Here is a 16,293-nt window from a genome sequence, read left to right on the forward strand (position 1 = left end):
ACCCTCCTTAGCAATATTTCTCTCAGTTTCTATTTTGCTGTCTTATGTGTTTTTTGTAGAATTTATTTTTCCCTCTATAATCCTGTAACGGTTCATAAGCATGAACAACAATAAGCATGATAAAAAAAAATGAAACAAAAACTGCTTCAAAACGTAGGACATGAAGGTCCAGGGAATAAATGACAAAAGTGATACACATATGGAGGTAGCCTACAGGAATAAAAAGACAATGTGGGTGAACACCAGTATCCTAGATCTGGGTATCAAATAGTAAGAAATGCAAGTGTTACAAATATGAATCAGTACATGACACACATCAAAAGAGATTTAACAGAAACAAAGAACAATGACAAGGACAGAAGAGGAGTATGAATTGAGGGGTGGGATCAACAAAACAGTCAAAGGGAAAAAGGACAGTGGCCTTACAGGGTCAACAACGAAGGGCAGTAGTGAGTTTCTGGAGAAGGAGGAGAATGTGTGGGATTGCTTGAATGCCAGCCACGGTCTCCAAAAACACAAGTGGGTTACTCCAGTGTAGTGGGGGTGACCCTGAAGTTCCTTTCACTCATGTAATAGGGATATCTACCCAAACCAATCAGAAATCTGAGGGATCCGAGGAGTTTTACATAGCCTGGGGATGAGAGGGTGGGCTGCAACCAGCATGTATCCCAGTAGACACTGAGATGGGAAGTAGAGACAGGAGGAGAACAACAACCGGGTTGTAGTCAAGATTATCACCAGTCAAATCGACTATCAATCTACACACTTGAGACCAGAAGGGATTCAGTACCGGGCAACTCCACCACATGTGCATCATGGTGCAAAGAGCCCGAAGACAGTACCAACATCAATCTGAGAATTTTTTATAAAGTGAGTGTAGTTTAGTTGGCACCAAGTACCACCTGGAAAGTATCTTAACCCCTTCACGCTCTATATATCCGCCACAGAGCTATGAAAAGTGTATGAAAAGGGCTCACGGGCTGAGCCCTCTTCATATAGAGATGGGCTTTGCTGCATATCGCCGCAAAGACCCATGCACCGATCGTGGGTGTTAACCTCTTCTTTGCCGCCGGCAAAGTTGCCGGCGGCACTGAAAGTATGGCGGCGCATGGCCTCCGATCGTCGCTCCCCCGAATGTCATTGGAGGGCGGTGTCGGTTGCCATGACAGCCCCAGGTCTTCGTCTGACCTGAGGCTGAATGGCTTCTGCATATTCATTACAATGAGCCAGTAATGTATACTGTGCAGAAATGCCATATACTGCAATACAGTAGTATTGCAATATATGGTAGTAACGATCTGACTATCTAGGGTTAACGTACCCTAGATGGTCTAAGAAATAGTGAAAAAAAAGTTTAAAAAATGTAAAAAATAAAATATTAAAAGTTCAAATCACCCCCTTTCCCTAGAACTGATATAAAATATAATAAACAGTAAAAATCACAAACACATTAGGTATCACCGTGTCCCAAAATGCCCGATCTATCAAAATATAAAAACGGTTATTGACGCCAGTGACCTCCGAGACAGGAAATGGCGCCCAAATGTCCGAAATGCGACTTTTACACCTTTTTACATGACATAAAAATGTAATGAAAAGTGATCAAAATGTCGCACAGACCTCAAAATGGTAGCAATGAAAATGTCATCTCATTTCGCAAAAAAAAAGAAATATCACACAGCTCTGTACACCAAAGTATGAAAAAGTTATTAGCGTCAGAAGATGGCAAATTTTTTTTTCCTTTTTCGTACACATTCGTTTAATTTTTTAAAATGTATTAAAACACAATAAAACCTGTATAAATTTGGTATCACCGCGATCACACCGAACCAAAGAATAATGTTATTTGGAGTGAAGAGTGAAAGTCGTAAAAACTGAGCCCACAAGAACATGCGTTTTTTTTTTTAATTTTTCCATTTGGAATTATTTCCTGCTTCCCAGTACACCGCATGGAATAATAAATAACATCACGGGAAAGTAAAATGTGACGCACAAAATAAGCCCTCACACACTCTGTACACAGAAAAATGAAAAAGTTATGAATTTTTGAAGGTGGAGAGCGAGAAATAAGTGAAAAAATCCTGTGTCCTTAAGGGGTTAATTAGGAGATGGACAATTTGTGGCATAACTCAAAGACCATGAGCCAATCATGAGATGATACCTGGAGGGAATTCAGGGTTGTCCAAGACTGGAACCAATGGGCCATCAGGAGTAAATAATTGCATACCACCAGCAAATTGCTTCAATGTTTTTAACACCTGAGTAGTCACATATGGAAGAGCATGTAAGGAGTGAGCATAAGTGGTGTAGGCAAAAGACCATGGTAGAGCCGTTAGGGGTATGGAGAGAGGTGTTCTTCTAGCCTTAGTCATAGCTTATAGGATCTGTGATGGAACCAGTCAAGAATCCTCACTAAAAAGGCTGCTAGAAAATAACCTTTGCTATCCGGTAAGCCTAACCACTTGAAGTTTCCTACAGATCAGCTTTGTTTTGCTTGTTCTCGGATAAGATAACGCTGATAGGAATTTGTTTAATACACTAGTGAGCTTGCTAAAGAAAAGTTTTGGGACTGAGAGGGACATCGTCTGGAAGAGGGAAAGCAATCAGGGAAGAACTGTCATTTTGATCTTAGTGACATTTTACAAGACTAGGGGGCTGAAATCATAGGACTTGGTTTTGAAAGTAAATTCTACTTTATTACACTAAATTAGAAAATGTTATACCTACAATTAAACATTAACACACCTTCATTTAATGTTGCATAAATTAACTACTGCATTGGTTTCCATAGGCAGAGATTGGAAAAGGACAAGCAGGAGAATAAACCAAAACATCAAGTTCCATATCAATGGCAGACTCATGGAATCAAAGTTCGGAGGATATTTATTTCTTGTTTGAGGAAGAAGATCCGAAGGCTAGTGAAAATATTCTTTTTGTAGTTAGATTGTTCATTGGTGTGACTCTTGTCTGTGTCATACTAATCTGTGGAGGAGGAAACCTGTTTTTCATCCTCAATTTGGTGATGTACAAGAACATGCAAAACGTGACTAACATTCTCATTGCCAATTTAGCAGTATCTGACCTTCTTGTAGCTGTAATCTGCTGTCCTTTTGAAATAGACTATTATGTTGTGCGTGAACAGTCTTGGGCGTTTGGTCATATAATCTGCTCTTCAGTCATCTACCTGAGGATGCTTTCTCTTTATGTCTCAACTAATGCACTTCTCGCCATTGCCATAGACAGGTGAGCCAAATGGTTACAAAATCTATTAGCTTTGCACATGCAGATTTCCTATTTGCAATTTATTTAAAACTGTTTTCCTTTCTAGATACTTTGTGATTGTGCATCCATTGAAGCCACGTATGAAGTTGCAAACAGCCTGGGGAGTTTTACTTCTCATTTGGTCATCAGCTACTGTGATTGCAGCTCCCACTGCTTATTTTGCCACGGAAACTGTGTTTGATATGCCACGCGAGTCTGGAGGGAAGGTTTTCTGTGGCCAGATCTGGCCTGCTGATAGAGCTCTCTACTATAAGTCTTACTCTTTATTTCTGTTGGTTGTAGAATTTGTATTTCCTGTGTTGATTATGAGCATGTGCTATATTCGCATCTGTCATGAGCTTTGGTTCAAGAGCTTACCAGGAGAACAGACACTGCAGCTCCAGAACCATCTACAAGCTAGAAGAAAGAGTGTTCTGGTGCTGATTGCTGTGCTGTCAGCTTATGTTCTGTGCTGGTCACCATTTTATAGTTATGCCATCGTAAGAGATTTCTTTCCTGGTCTGCTGTTACGACAGAGATATGCTATTGCTCTTTACTATATAGTAGAGTGCATAGCTGTTAGCAATAGTATCATTAACACTCTATGTTTTGTGACTGGAAAAAATCAAGCAAAGTGCTGCTTTAAAATACTGGTTAACCCATGGGAGAAAATTACTTTATCAACAGAAAGAAACACAATGTACCCTGATTGTAAATCAACAGTGCAGCCATGTGCTTCGTAGAGAATATTCTATGACATGAAGTCACCAAAACAACAAAGATGTTAAATGGAACAAAATAATTACATATTTTTTCAAGTAGTTGTAGCTCAATGCAAAATTAAAAAGTACAGACAGTATACCATGTAAAAAGTAAAAACTAAGGAAGTTGAATACACATAAAAACAGCCTTCAAATTTGCAATGAAGGAATTAATGAAAGTCAAAAATACCTAGTAGAATAAGCACCTGTTCAATATATCACATGATAAAATTATATCACAACTATGAGTTCCAAGCACATGTAGGAAAGAAATAGCATGTTCATAGGGTACCATATTTTCCGGGCCATTAGGCGTACCGGAATATAAGGCGCAACAGTCCGATGCGCCTTATATATGTAATAATTCCATATATAAGGCGCATCGGACTATAAGGCGCAGGGTCGGGGGCGTGGCGGAGGTCCGGGGGCGGAGCGGAGACGCGACGGGACGCGACCCGGAGACGAGACGCGGCGACGTGAGCGGGGAAGGTGAGCAGGAGGTGGAGGATGGCAGCGGACCATACTTACATAGGTCCCCGCTACCGGAGACAGCAGATCTCCAGCGGGAACTGCAGACCACGCGGCAGAAGTTGTTCGTGCCGCGTGGTCTGCAGTTCCCGCTGGAGATCTGCTGTCTCCAGTAGCGGGGACCTATGTAAGTAGGGTCCGCTGCCCTCATATAGGGCGCACCGGACTATAAGGCGCACTTTGGATTTCCAAGGAAATCCAAGGCTTTTAAGTGCGCCTTATAGTCGGGAAAATACGGTAAATTCAAATGGTGACCATGCCCAGACATGCATTCTGTATGTGGCGTTTTAGGCAAAAGTATAATGGCACTGTGGAGTTAAGTCATGGGGTGTACTTACACTAGGGAGCCTTCCAATTTACAACTAATCCCACCCGACTACTCATTTTTTTCTAAATCTACTCCCTAGCGCTCTCAGCACCCACACAAAAGCTGCCACCACTCACAATATACTTTTACTAAGAAGGCCGTATGCACCTCATTTAAACAGACAACAAACGCTGGTAAATCTCACAGGACATATAATAACTCTATATGCTAATCTATATGAAACTTGGTAATGTAAAACTCTTCAGAAACTTAGAGTCTCTAAGTCGGCAACCAGAGAATTATAAAGTTCTAAAAAATGAAGTACAGTGCACACATAAAATATACACTTGTCAGGTAAAAAGGCTTATAAATATATACATAATATATACATACAACACATACAAACAGTTCTGATAATAAAATGTGATAAAACACAAAATAACCTTACTATGTAATATAAAAATATACATAGTATATTTTGGTGGATCTGATGTTCCAGGGAATGTTCAAATCCTTGAATGTTCAAGGGAATGTTCAAATCCTATAAGAATCTTGCAGGATTTGAACATTCCCTTGAACATCAGATCCACCAATATTATCGCTTACAAAAAAAAAAGAGGATATTTACCTGTGAAGCGCTTGTGAACTGGAGCCTATCATCTAGATCACTGGCCGATACGATTGCACTCATTGATGGGCACAACATCATCTGCGGCATATTACAGTCGCCTAATGTGAACTGGGAGAGGAGAAGTTATGCGACAAAGTAGAACCGTGTGAGTAGACATCCTTTACATCTTCCGTTCGCGCTCTTGAACGGCGTCCACAAACTCCATCACACGTGGACAATCACAGATTCCAGCATATGTGGACAACGGCTACTAAGCAATCCACAGAACACTTGGAGTTTGACTTCTTCTACCTAGCAAAAGCAGCAACACAACCCTAGGGACATCTATACTAATTGCTGCCAACTAATCGTGAGTGCACAAAAACCTCTATTTTTTCTTACTTACTAAAAGGTAATTAAAAGCGATATATAAAAGAATCTATACAGGTGTAGGGCCCTACACCCTGTTAAATAGCAAAACCTCCTGGACACTAATCTACCATAAAGAGCTAAAAACCTTGATGCAAAATTTTAAATTTTGATTTTTACAATTTTTATTTTTAATTTTTTCATGCATGCATTTTTGATAGTTTTTCTATATGCTCATCGGAGACATTAAGAAACCACTAAATCTCTCTATTTGTTTACTTAAAGAACTAATGTGTAACAGTATAGTATATAAGCCTACATAACGCTATATTATCAGCTACTATTTAAGATCAAGTGTTTGTTGTAATTTTTAAAGCAATTTTATCTATTTTTGTCAGAAACTGTTATTAAAATTATTATTCATTTCGGAAACCGTCTTTTGAGCGTGCCCACATCCACACAAAAATTGTCAAACTTTCCCTTTGGGTCTTTTTTGGTGTTAAGACCTGTTGTGGTTGCACCCAAAACCGGCTTAACAGAAATCAATAAGTGCCACTAGACCTAGTACACAAAGCTTTTGAATAGTGATCCAAACTTCGGATCGTGGGTAAGTATAGGCCAGTGTTTGGTTATGGTCTTTTTAACCAAATGGGCATGTTTATCAAATTGGGATATTGTTAGGATTGGGTACACAAAAGACAAGGGAGTGTGTGCCCTGAGCTTGCCCCAGCCTCTGTCCCTTCCTATAGCCCCCCCACGCTAAACCGTGGGGCGACTACTTGAAGACTCGGAATACACTGGATAAGTGTGGGAAGGGAATTACAAACGGACTGACAAACATAAAACACAAAAGAATCGTAAACTAGCCGGAGTCACAACGGGAGGGTACGTCAATAGCAAAATCAGTAGGCAAAGAGTCAATGTCACAAAAAACTAGCCGAGGTAACAACAATACAGATACAGAGCAATACAACCTAGTGCAGCAAGCAAGTGGAGAAGAGATTTCAAACACTGGCTCAGGTTACAAGTGAAGCTGCAATTTATGCAGCCAGAACTCCACCTCCAGAACCTGATAGGAGCTGGACAGCATCTGGGAATTAACCCCTAACGGTGCAACAACAGGCACCAAGCAGAGGTAAAAAGTCCCAGCCACTCCTAGACAGCGCGAGATCTTAGCAGCCGCTGCCCAGGACGAGAGGTGGAGTTTGCACGGACACGCGCCGGGGTTCGGAGAACGCTGCTGGCACCACCAGAAGTCCCAGCATTCTCCCTAGCGAACCTGACAGTACCCCCCCCCTGACGGGGGGCCTTCGGACCCCTAGATCTTAAAGATGGCTTCTGAGGGTAGGTCTGATGAAACAACCTGAGTAACCGTGGAGCATGAACATCTCTAGCCGGAACCCAAGACCTATCCTCAGGACCAAAACCTTTCCAATGGACCAGGTACTGCAGGGAGTTACCTACCCATCTGGAATTCACAATTTTTTCTACCTCAAATTCCAGATTCCCCTCCACAATAGATGGAGAAGGAGGGTCAGAAAGAGGCAAAACAGGCTCAACATAGCGCTTCAGAAGACTCTTATGGAAGGTGTTATGGACCCGCCACCCTGCTGGAAGTGTAATCTTGAAGGAAACCGGGTTAACAATATGCGTAACAACAAACGGACCCACAAACCTGGGCGCAAACTTCAAAGAGGGGACCTTCAATTTAAGGTTTTTCGTGGATAACCACACTTTATCCCCCACCCCAAACGTATCGGAGTTAGTGCGCCTTCTTTCAGTTTGTTGGACCATAGAACTTTGTGCCCTCTGAATATTCCCCTGAACTTGTGACCAGAGTGAGCGCAACTTGGATGTAATAGCTTCCGCTCGAGGAATATTAGAGACAGGCACAGATGAAAAAGAGAAACGAGGATGAAAACCATAATTGCAGAAAAACGGAGATACCTGTGTGGACGAACTACAGTGATTATTAATAGCAAATTCTGCCAATGGAAGGAATTTCACCCACTGGTCCTGACTGTCCGAGACAAAGAGTCGCAGATATTGAATCATCTCCTGATTCATTCTCTCGGACTGACCATTAGACTCAGGGTGAAACGCCGACGAGAACGACAAATTAACTTCCAGTCTAGAACAAAATGCTCGCCAAAATTTGGAAACAAATTGTACGCCCCTATCTGACACAATATCATCTGGTATACCATGGAGGCGTACAATATTCTGTATAAACAATTCAGCTAATTCTTCAGCTGAAGGTAACTTTTTTAATGGAACAAAGTGTCCCATTTTAGAGAAACGGTCCACTACTACCCAAACCACTGTACAGCCTTGAGACGCTGGCAGATCAGTGACAAAGTCCATAGACACTTTAGACCATGGCCTGGTGGGAACTGGAAGCGGAAGAAGAGGCCCCTCAGGACGTCTCCTGGGAGTCTTTCCTCGCACACAGACCTGACAGGCTTGGACAAATGCGTGCACATCCTTAGTCATGTGAGGCCACCAGTAACTTCTCTTCAAGAGATCCAAGGTACTCCGCATTCCCGGATGACCTGCCAACACCGAGCAATGCGTCTCCTCCAACACTCTCAAACGACAAGCAAGAGGAACAAATAATTTGCCTTCCGGAAGGTCTTTAGGTGCAGATCTTTGTCCTGCTAAAATTTGAGAGGAGAGGTGGGAGGAGACAGCTGCCAGCACAACCCCTGGAGACAAAATATTACTGTCAGTAGCCTCTGGAAGCTCAGGAGTCCCGAAGCTACGGGACAAGGCATCAGCCTTCACATTTTTTGACCCAGGTCGGTAGGTGACCACAAAATTGAAGCGAGAGAAAAACAAGGCCCACCTAGCCTGACGTGTGTTCAAGCGTTTAGCAGTATCCAAATATACTAAGTTCTTATGATCCGTGAGCACAGTGATCGGATGAAGAGCTCCCTCCAAAAAGTGTCGCCAGACTTCAAATGCCCACTTAATGGCAAGGAGCTCTCGATTACCAATATCATAATTCCTCTCACAAGAGGAAAACTTTCTAGAGAAATATGCACAGGGCCTAAGTCTGGTGAGAGTGGAGGACCCCTGAGACAACACTGCACCAACTCCTACCTCGGAGGCATCCACCTCCACAACAAACGGTAGAGAGAGATCAGGTTGAACCAAGACTGGGGCTGACGAGAATGCCGCTTTTAAAGTTTCAAACGCGGAGCAAGCGGCAGGGGACCAATTGTTCGGATCAGCACCCTTACGGGTTAGATCCGTGAGGGGTTTGGCGATCACGGAAAAGTTCTTTATAAAGTTCCGATAATAGTTAGCGAAACCTAAAAAACGTTGTAGAGCCTTAAGATTGGTAGGCCGAACCCAGTCCGTGAGCGCCTGAACCTTACTCGGATCCATCTGTACATCAGAGGGAGTCACTACATAACCTAAGAAGGAAACCTTCTGGACGCAGAAAACACACTTTTCCAGTTTAGCGAAGAGGTGGTTTTTGCGCAACCTGGTAAGTACTTGGCGGAGGTGTTGCTGGTGAGAAACCATATCAGGAGAGAAAATCAAAATATCGTCTAGATAAACCACCATAAACACACCGATGTAATCATGAAAAATGGAGTTCATAAACCCTTGAAAAACCGCTGGGGCATTACTCAACCCAAAGGGCATAACCAGATATTCAAAGTGTCCCAAAGGTGTATTAAATGCGGTTTTCCACTCATCCCCTTCCCGGATCCGAATCAGGTTATAAGCCCCTCTGAGATCTAATTTAGAGAAAACTTGGGCCCCAGAAACCTGATTTAAGAGATCCGGGATCAAGGGGAGAGGACCTGAGTTTTTTACCGTTATCTTGTAAAATTCTCGATAATCAATACACGGCCGTAAACCACCATCTTTTTTCTCAACAAAAAAGAACCCGGCCCCAGTGGGCGACTCAGAGGGACGAATATGTCCCATTGCCAAACTCTCATCAATATAACTCCTCAGTGCCTCCCGTTCAGGTACTGACAGGTTATATATACGACCCTTTGGCAATCTAGCATCAGGAAGAAGGTCAATTTTACAATCAAACTCCCTGTGAGGAGGAAGTACTTGGGATAAGGGTTTTGAAAACACATCTGAGTAATCAGAGAGAAAACCTGGAAGACTCTGATCTTCCACCACTACTGTACATAATGAAACTCTGGACAGGTGATCCTTACAGTGAGGACCCCAATGAACCAGCTCCAGAGTTTCCCAATTAATTACCGGATTATGGATCCGGAGCCAGGGTAGACCAAGAATTACATTTTCAGACAAGTTTTCCATAACTAGGAAAGAACACCATTCTTCATCCATAGCTCCTACCATAAGCTTTATCTGCGGGGTTCGGAATTTAATCAACCCTGCCTGTAGAGGGGTCAAATCCGCACCCGACATCTGGATAGGAGTGGACAATGGAATCAATGACATGCGAAACTGAGAGACAAAATTATAATCAATTAAATTAGACGCAGCACCTGAATCCAAAAAGGCGCGACCAGTGCAGGAAACAGACTGAAACTTAACCGTACAAGGTAAATACATTCTAGACACAATTGGGAGTACCTGAGCTCCTAAGCAGTCCCCCCGACTACTGCTTAGGAGCGGAAGTTTTCCTGCTGCTGCCTCTTGGAACAGGTGTTGACCTGATGATCAGGACTTCCACAGTAGAAACAAAGATGACGTCTCATTCGATGTTGCTTCCGCTGTGCAGGAGAGATGCTATCCAGCTCCATGGATTCCAATTCTGGACTACCCGGAGACAGATTGGCCGCTGGCTGACAGTCAGAGAACACCCGAGGTGATCGCCTGGATCTTAGGCGACGATCAACCCGGATGACCAGAGTCATAGCATCATCTAATGTCTGAGGCTCGGCATAAGCTAAGACTAAGTCCTGTACTCGGTCTGACAGTCCGGACATAAATTGGTCTTTTAGGGCGCAGTCATTCCATTGCGAGTCAGTCACATACTGTCTGAACTGGGCACAATAATCTTCTGCTGTCCGTTTTCCCTGACACAGAGATCTAAGGTGGGAAACTGCAAGTGCTCGGCGGTCAGGTTCGTCATAAATCTGGCCTAAAGCAGAAAAAAAAGCGTCAAGAGAATAACGGGATGGAGAGTCAGGTAGGAGTGAAAAAGCCCAATTTTACGGATCCCCACGCAACAGGGAAATGACCAAGCCCACCCTTTGAATCTCTGTGCCCGATGAACGAGGGCGTAAAGAAAAGTAAAGTTTACAGCCCTCCCGAAATGAAAAAAATTTCTTACGGTCACCAAAAAACAAGTCAGGAAGAGGAACCTTAGGTTCAGGCGTGGGTGGCCGTGGGTCCTGCGGTGATGTCTGCCGTGGAACCTGCATAGATTCCTGAATTTGGAGACGGGAAGCTAGATCCTGAACCAGCTGAGTTAGGGTCTGGACCTGAGCGACCACAGCTGACAAAGGCTCCATGGGAGGAGAGAATGTAGCAGGTCGGATACAGGATGCAGACCTGTGAGTGGCCAGTGTTTCTGTTAGGATTGGGTACACAAAAGACAAGGGAGTGTGTGCCCTGAGCTTGCCCCAGCCTCTGTCCCTTCCTATAGCCCCCCCACGCTAAACCGTGGGGCGACTACTTGAAGACTCGGAATACACTGGATAAGTGTGGGAAGGGAATTACAAACGGACTGACAAACATAAAACACAAAAGAATCGTAAACTAGCCGGAGTCACAACGGGAGGGTACGTCAATAGCAAAATCAGTAGGCAAAGAGTCAATGTCACAAAAAACTAGCCGAGGTAACAACAATACAGATACAGAGCAATACAACCTAGTGCAGCAAGCAAGTGGAGAAGAGATTTCAAACACTGGCTCAGGTTACAAGTGAAGCTGCAATTTATGCAGCCAGAACTCCACCTCCAGAACCTGATAGGAGCTGGACAGCATCTGGGAATTAACCCCTAACGGTGCAACAACAGGCACCAAGCAGAGGTAAAAAGTCCCAGCCACTCCTAGACAGCGCGAGATCTTAGCAGCCGCTGCCCAGGACGAGAGGTGGAGTTTGCACGGACACGCGCCGGGGTTCGGAGAACGCTGCTGGCACCACCAGAAGTCCCAGCATTCTCCCTAGCGAACCTGACAGATATATACGATATCCTCTCTTGGTTATTCTTAGGTTTAAATGACCTAACTTGGTCTCTGGGTAGACGGGAAACTTCGATGCCAACTCTTTCTACTTCTTTTCTCGGATAGCCTCTCTGTACAAATTTTTTAACTAATTTTTCCATCTGAATCAGATATTCACTATCATTACTACAAATCCTGCGAGCTCTTATAAATTGCCCTTTCGGGATCCCTTTAAACGTCTGAGGGGCATGGTAGCTATCGTGTTTAAGCAGGTTATTTCGATCTGTTTCTTTAGTATATAGAGTAGTGGTGAATTGGTCTTGAAATTTCCTCACTTCAACATCTAGGTAATGAATTACTTGCTTACTTTTCTCTGCAGAAAATTTAATAAGGGGATGGCATTGGTTCAGATATGTGATAAATTCTTCTAGACTTTGTTCAGACCCCTTCCACAACAGGCAGACATCGTCCACATATCTGGTCCACAGCCCAATAGATTCAGACCACTGGCTCTCATGTACAAATTCGTTCTCAAAAAAAGACATATAAATATTAGCATAACTCGGAGCCACAGGGGCCCCCATGGAGGATCCCTGTAGCTGCAAGTAAAATTCTTCTCCAAATCTGAAATAATTCTTCTTAAGAATAACCTCCAATAACATCATAATAAATTTAATGTCTCTGTTGTTTAAAGACGGCTCCTTTTTAAGTGCTTCATGCACTGCTCCAGTTCCTTCGTCATAGGGTATATTAGTGTACAAGCTTTTAATATCTAATGTACATAACCATGTGACTTCAGCAGCATTCACTTCTTCTAGTTTAGTCAGGAACGTATTTGTGTCTTTAAGACAGTTAGGCAACTTCGCAACAATCTTCTGTAAGAATGAGTCCACGTATATGGATAATGGTTGTAAAATAGAATTCACACTGGATACGATAGGGCGGCCAGGCGGGGGGTTTAACCCTTTATGTATCTTGGGTAACAAGTATAGAACGGGGACCCTGGGGGAGTCGGATGACAGAGCTTTACTTATATTTTCCGTTATGCTACCCTCTAGGACGGCATCTTGTAGCATCTGATCGATATACTTCTTAAATTCTTTAGTAGGATCTTGGTCTAATTTCTGATAAACCACTGTGTCTGACAGTTGATTCAATGCCTCTTCATAATAATCTTGTTTGTTCATAATTACAGTGGCGCCTCCCTTATCCGCCTTCTTCACTATTATAGAAGGATCTTTTTTCAATTATGTTAACGCATTTCTTTCATCTTTAGATAAATTATTCGACACGTGGTTTCTACAAGAATCCCATTTGTTGGAAACTTCATCAACGACCATTTTTTCGAAGGTCGCCAAAAATGGAGAGGATATTTCGGGATCAAACGAGCTTTTCTTTTTCAGTGCTAGGGGGATCGCGTTGTTTTTTTTATTTTGACCTTGAAAAAACATTTTAATCCTTAAGTTTCGACAAAATTTGTAAAAATCAACCAAAAAGTCAAATTGAGTGGCGTCCTGAGTTGGGACAAACCCTAAACCTTTATTTATAACACGGTTCTCAATGGAAGATAATTCTCGGGTCGAGATATTCACAGCCAGTTCACTCATTTCTTCTTCTGCTTCAGTCTGGTGGTCATCCCCTTTGGGGTACCCCCGGTTGCACCGTCGCTTGATGTTTCCGTGTCGTTCACCCCATCTTCTTGACTTCCTAAAAAATCTTTAGATTTTTCACTTTTTTTCGTTCCAGTCTTGTTCTTTTTAGTATACTTAGTTTCGCCATCTGTCTGATCGCTTTCTGACACGCTAGACTCATTAGTTTTCTTCCTTCGATTGTATCTCCGTTCTTCTGACCAGGTGTACACACGGTTCAATTGATAGTCTCTAATGTCTCTTTCAAATTTAGACAGTTTATTGCGAAGTTATGTCTCTCTGAGTTTAGCCATATTATCTCTAATTTCTTCATGTGTTTTATCATATAACTCGGTGTTACCATTCAACTTAAATTCATTATCCAACGAATTGTATTCAATCTTTGTCTTTTCGATAGCGTGCTGGAGATGTTGCACAGTCAGCAGCATAAGATCTATAGAGTGACGGTTGCACAAAGCAAACCATTTTTGAACAAAAACCGCATCATCTTTTAAAAGCATTGGACGTAAACCACACCTCATCCCTCTTGGGATCCTCTGGGTCTTCACATATTCAGTCAAGGTAGATGCATGCAAGGTCAGGTTAATTTCGCGTTTTTTAGCTACTTCTAAAAGCTTTGCATAATTCTTTGTAGCATTTTCTTTAATCGTATTCAAACTGAACCCTGCTTCTTCTGCCTGTTGCAAAATCGTACTGCGTTCGGTCTCAGTGAAAGCCAAAATTTCTGCTCTATTTTCAGTAATATTAGAGATATCAGCAAAAGTGGCCAAAATTAGTTAAAAAATTTGTACAGAGAGGCTATCCGAGAAAAGAAGTAGAAAGAGTTGGCATCGAAGTTTCCCGTCTACCCAGAGACCAAGTTAGGTCATTTAAACCTAAGAATAACCAAGAGAGGATATCGTATATATCCCAATTTGATAAACATGCCCATTTGGTTAAAAAGACCATAACCAAACACTGGCCTATACTTACCCACGATCCGAAGTTTGGATCACTATTCAAAAGCTGTCCTAAATTCATTTATAAGAAAGGGCGCTCGATCGCCAACGAGTTAATTAGATCTGACATTGCAGTAAAGAAAAAAACACGACAAACGTTCTTAGCCACAAATAAAAAGGGTACACTTGCTTGCCTATCTTGTCAAAATTGTACAGGTATTATTAAAGGAGACACTTTTAACCACCCTAGGAAAGGGACACCAATACAGATTAAAGGATTTTTTACCTGTAATACTCAGTCAGTCGTGTATATGTTAAAATGCCCGTGCGGCTTGGCATATGTAGGGCAAACAACAAGATCCATCAAAACTAGACTTAATGAACATAGATCTGTTATTAGACAGTTCCTTAGTAAAACGGAGGAGGAGCTTAAAAGCGTCAGTGAAAGGGTTAAACATGAGACTGGTGTTGCCAAACACTTTCGTGAGTGTAGACATAATGTCAGTGATCTTAGATGGCTAGTGCTAGAGAGTGTGGAAATAAAAGAAGAGACCGCTCTTAAGAAAAAGTTACTTCAGCGTGAAGTTTACTGGATTACAGCGTTGGACACCAATGTCATTTTAATGTATTTTTGTAAGTATGTATGTCTGTTGTATTTCGTTTCTAGGTTAGTGGTGTCTAATGTAGATTTTGCTATATAATAAGTTATGTATAACTATGAGTATTAAGAAAGCATTTAAATCTCCACCTACCTAGTATCACGCATGTCTGAGGAAGGAGGACACACCTCCGAAACGTCACACTAGACCATACGGGCGTCGGTTGCTCAGTGAAAAGCCATGATCTCCTAGCGTGCTACTATTTTATGGACAATTGACACTGTTTGCCGAAGATATGGTGATGTACTGGTGTTTTATGTCTTTTCACATTTGGATATAAAGAAAAATTTATTTATATTGCTGACTCCGGTCATATGTCTCTAAATGCTTGGTTAATGAGTTATGAGAGCCCTCATTTGTAGACCGGTGTACACACTAGGAGTCACACGCTACAGAGCTTTTTTGTTTTTTGGTTGATATCTTCTTCCAGAGTCTCCCAATAAGAAGATATGCCCAGCACATTTTCCAAGATAAATTTACAAATCTAGCCATACCAAACACCACTATGAAGTGTTTAGCCATTTGCCTAATATCTGTTTTATTGGCTTCCCAACCCCAAAATCCTTGGCGCTCGACACCCCAAAGGTATCTAAGGACCCTGATCATAGTTTCATTGACAAGAACTTGAAATCTATGAATTATGACAAGGTTAGATTTAAAGTATAGTTTTGCCCCATGCAGTCATTTTAAGGGACATGGCACATACACATATAAGAGCTGACAAAGCGTCTACATTCATTAAAATTTCTTATTCATGGGCAGGGGAAGCAAAGGGGGATCAGGATAAGATTTCACCTAGTGGGTGGGTGTTACTTTATCTGATTATAAGACGCTTCCGTTCTTTTGATCCCCTCCCAGCTGGGAAGGCCCACACACAGCCATTCTGTCCCCATCTAAGTTGTAAATGTAATTTGGCAAAGTAATATATGAGAGGATGTGCATCACAATCACATAAAAAAAGAAGAAAAAAACGTAGAACTTGTATGATATTATCACAGTACTGGCATCTCCATCAAATAAAATCACAGGCACGCCATATTTTTCTGTCTTTAGCTTGCTTTTCCGTAGAAACATTTTTTTATTTATTTTATTTTTACACT

General features: G+C 42.1%; 1 protein-coding gene across 1 annotated transcript; it reads left to right on the forward strand.

The window, feature by feature from the left end:
- The first annotated feature begins 2,812 nt into the window (after positions 1-2,812).
- LOC140068963 (prokineticin receptor 1-like) lies at positions 2,813-4,007 on the forward strand. The gene is made up of 2 exons (XM_072114305.1): positions 2,813-3,243; positions 3,329-4,007. Exons 1-2 carry the CDS (start codon positions 2,849-2,851, stop codon positions 4,002-4,004), a joined length of 1,071 nt encoding a protein of 356 aa, XP_071970406.1. The 5' UTR covers positions 2,813-2,848; the 3' UTR covers positions 4,005-4,007.
- Positions 4,008-16,293: the final 12,286 nt, after the last annotated feature.

Source organism: Engystomops pustulosus, chromosome 7 (genome assembly GCF_040894005.1).
Source record: "Engystomops pustulosus chromosome 7, aEngPut4.maternal, whole genome shotgun sequence".
NCBI classification, from domain to species: domain Eukaryota; kingdom Metazoa; phylum Chordata; class Amphibia; order Anura; family Leptodactylidae; genus Engystomops; species Engystomops pustulosus.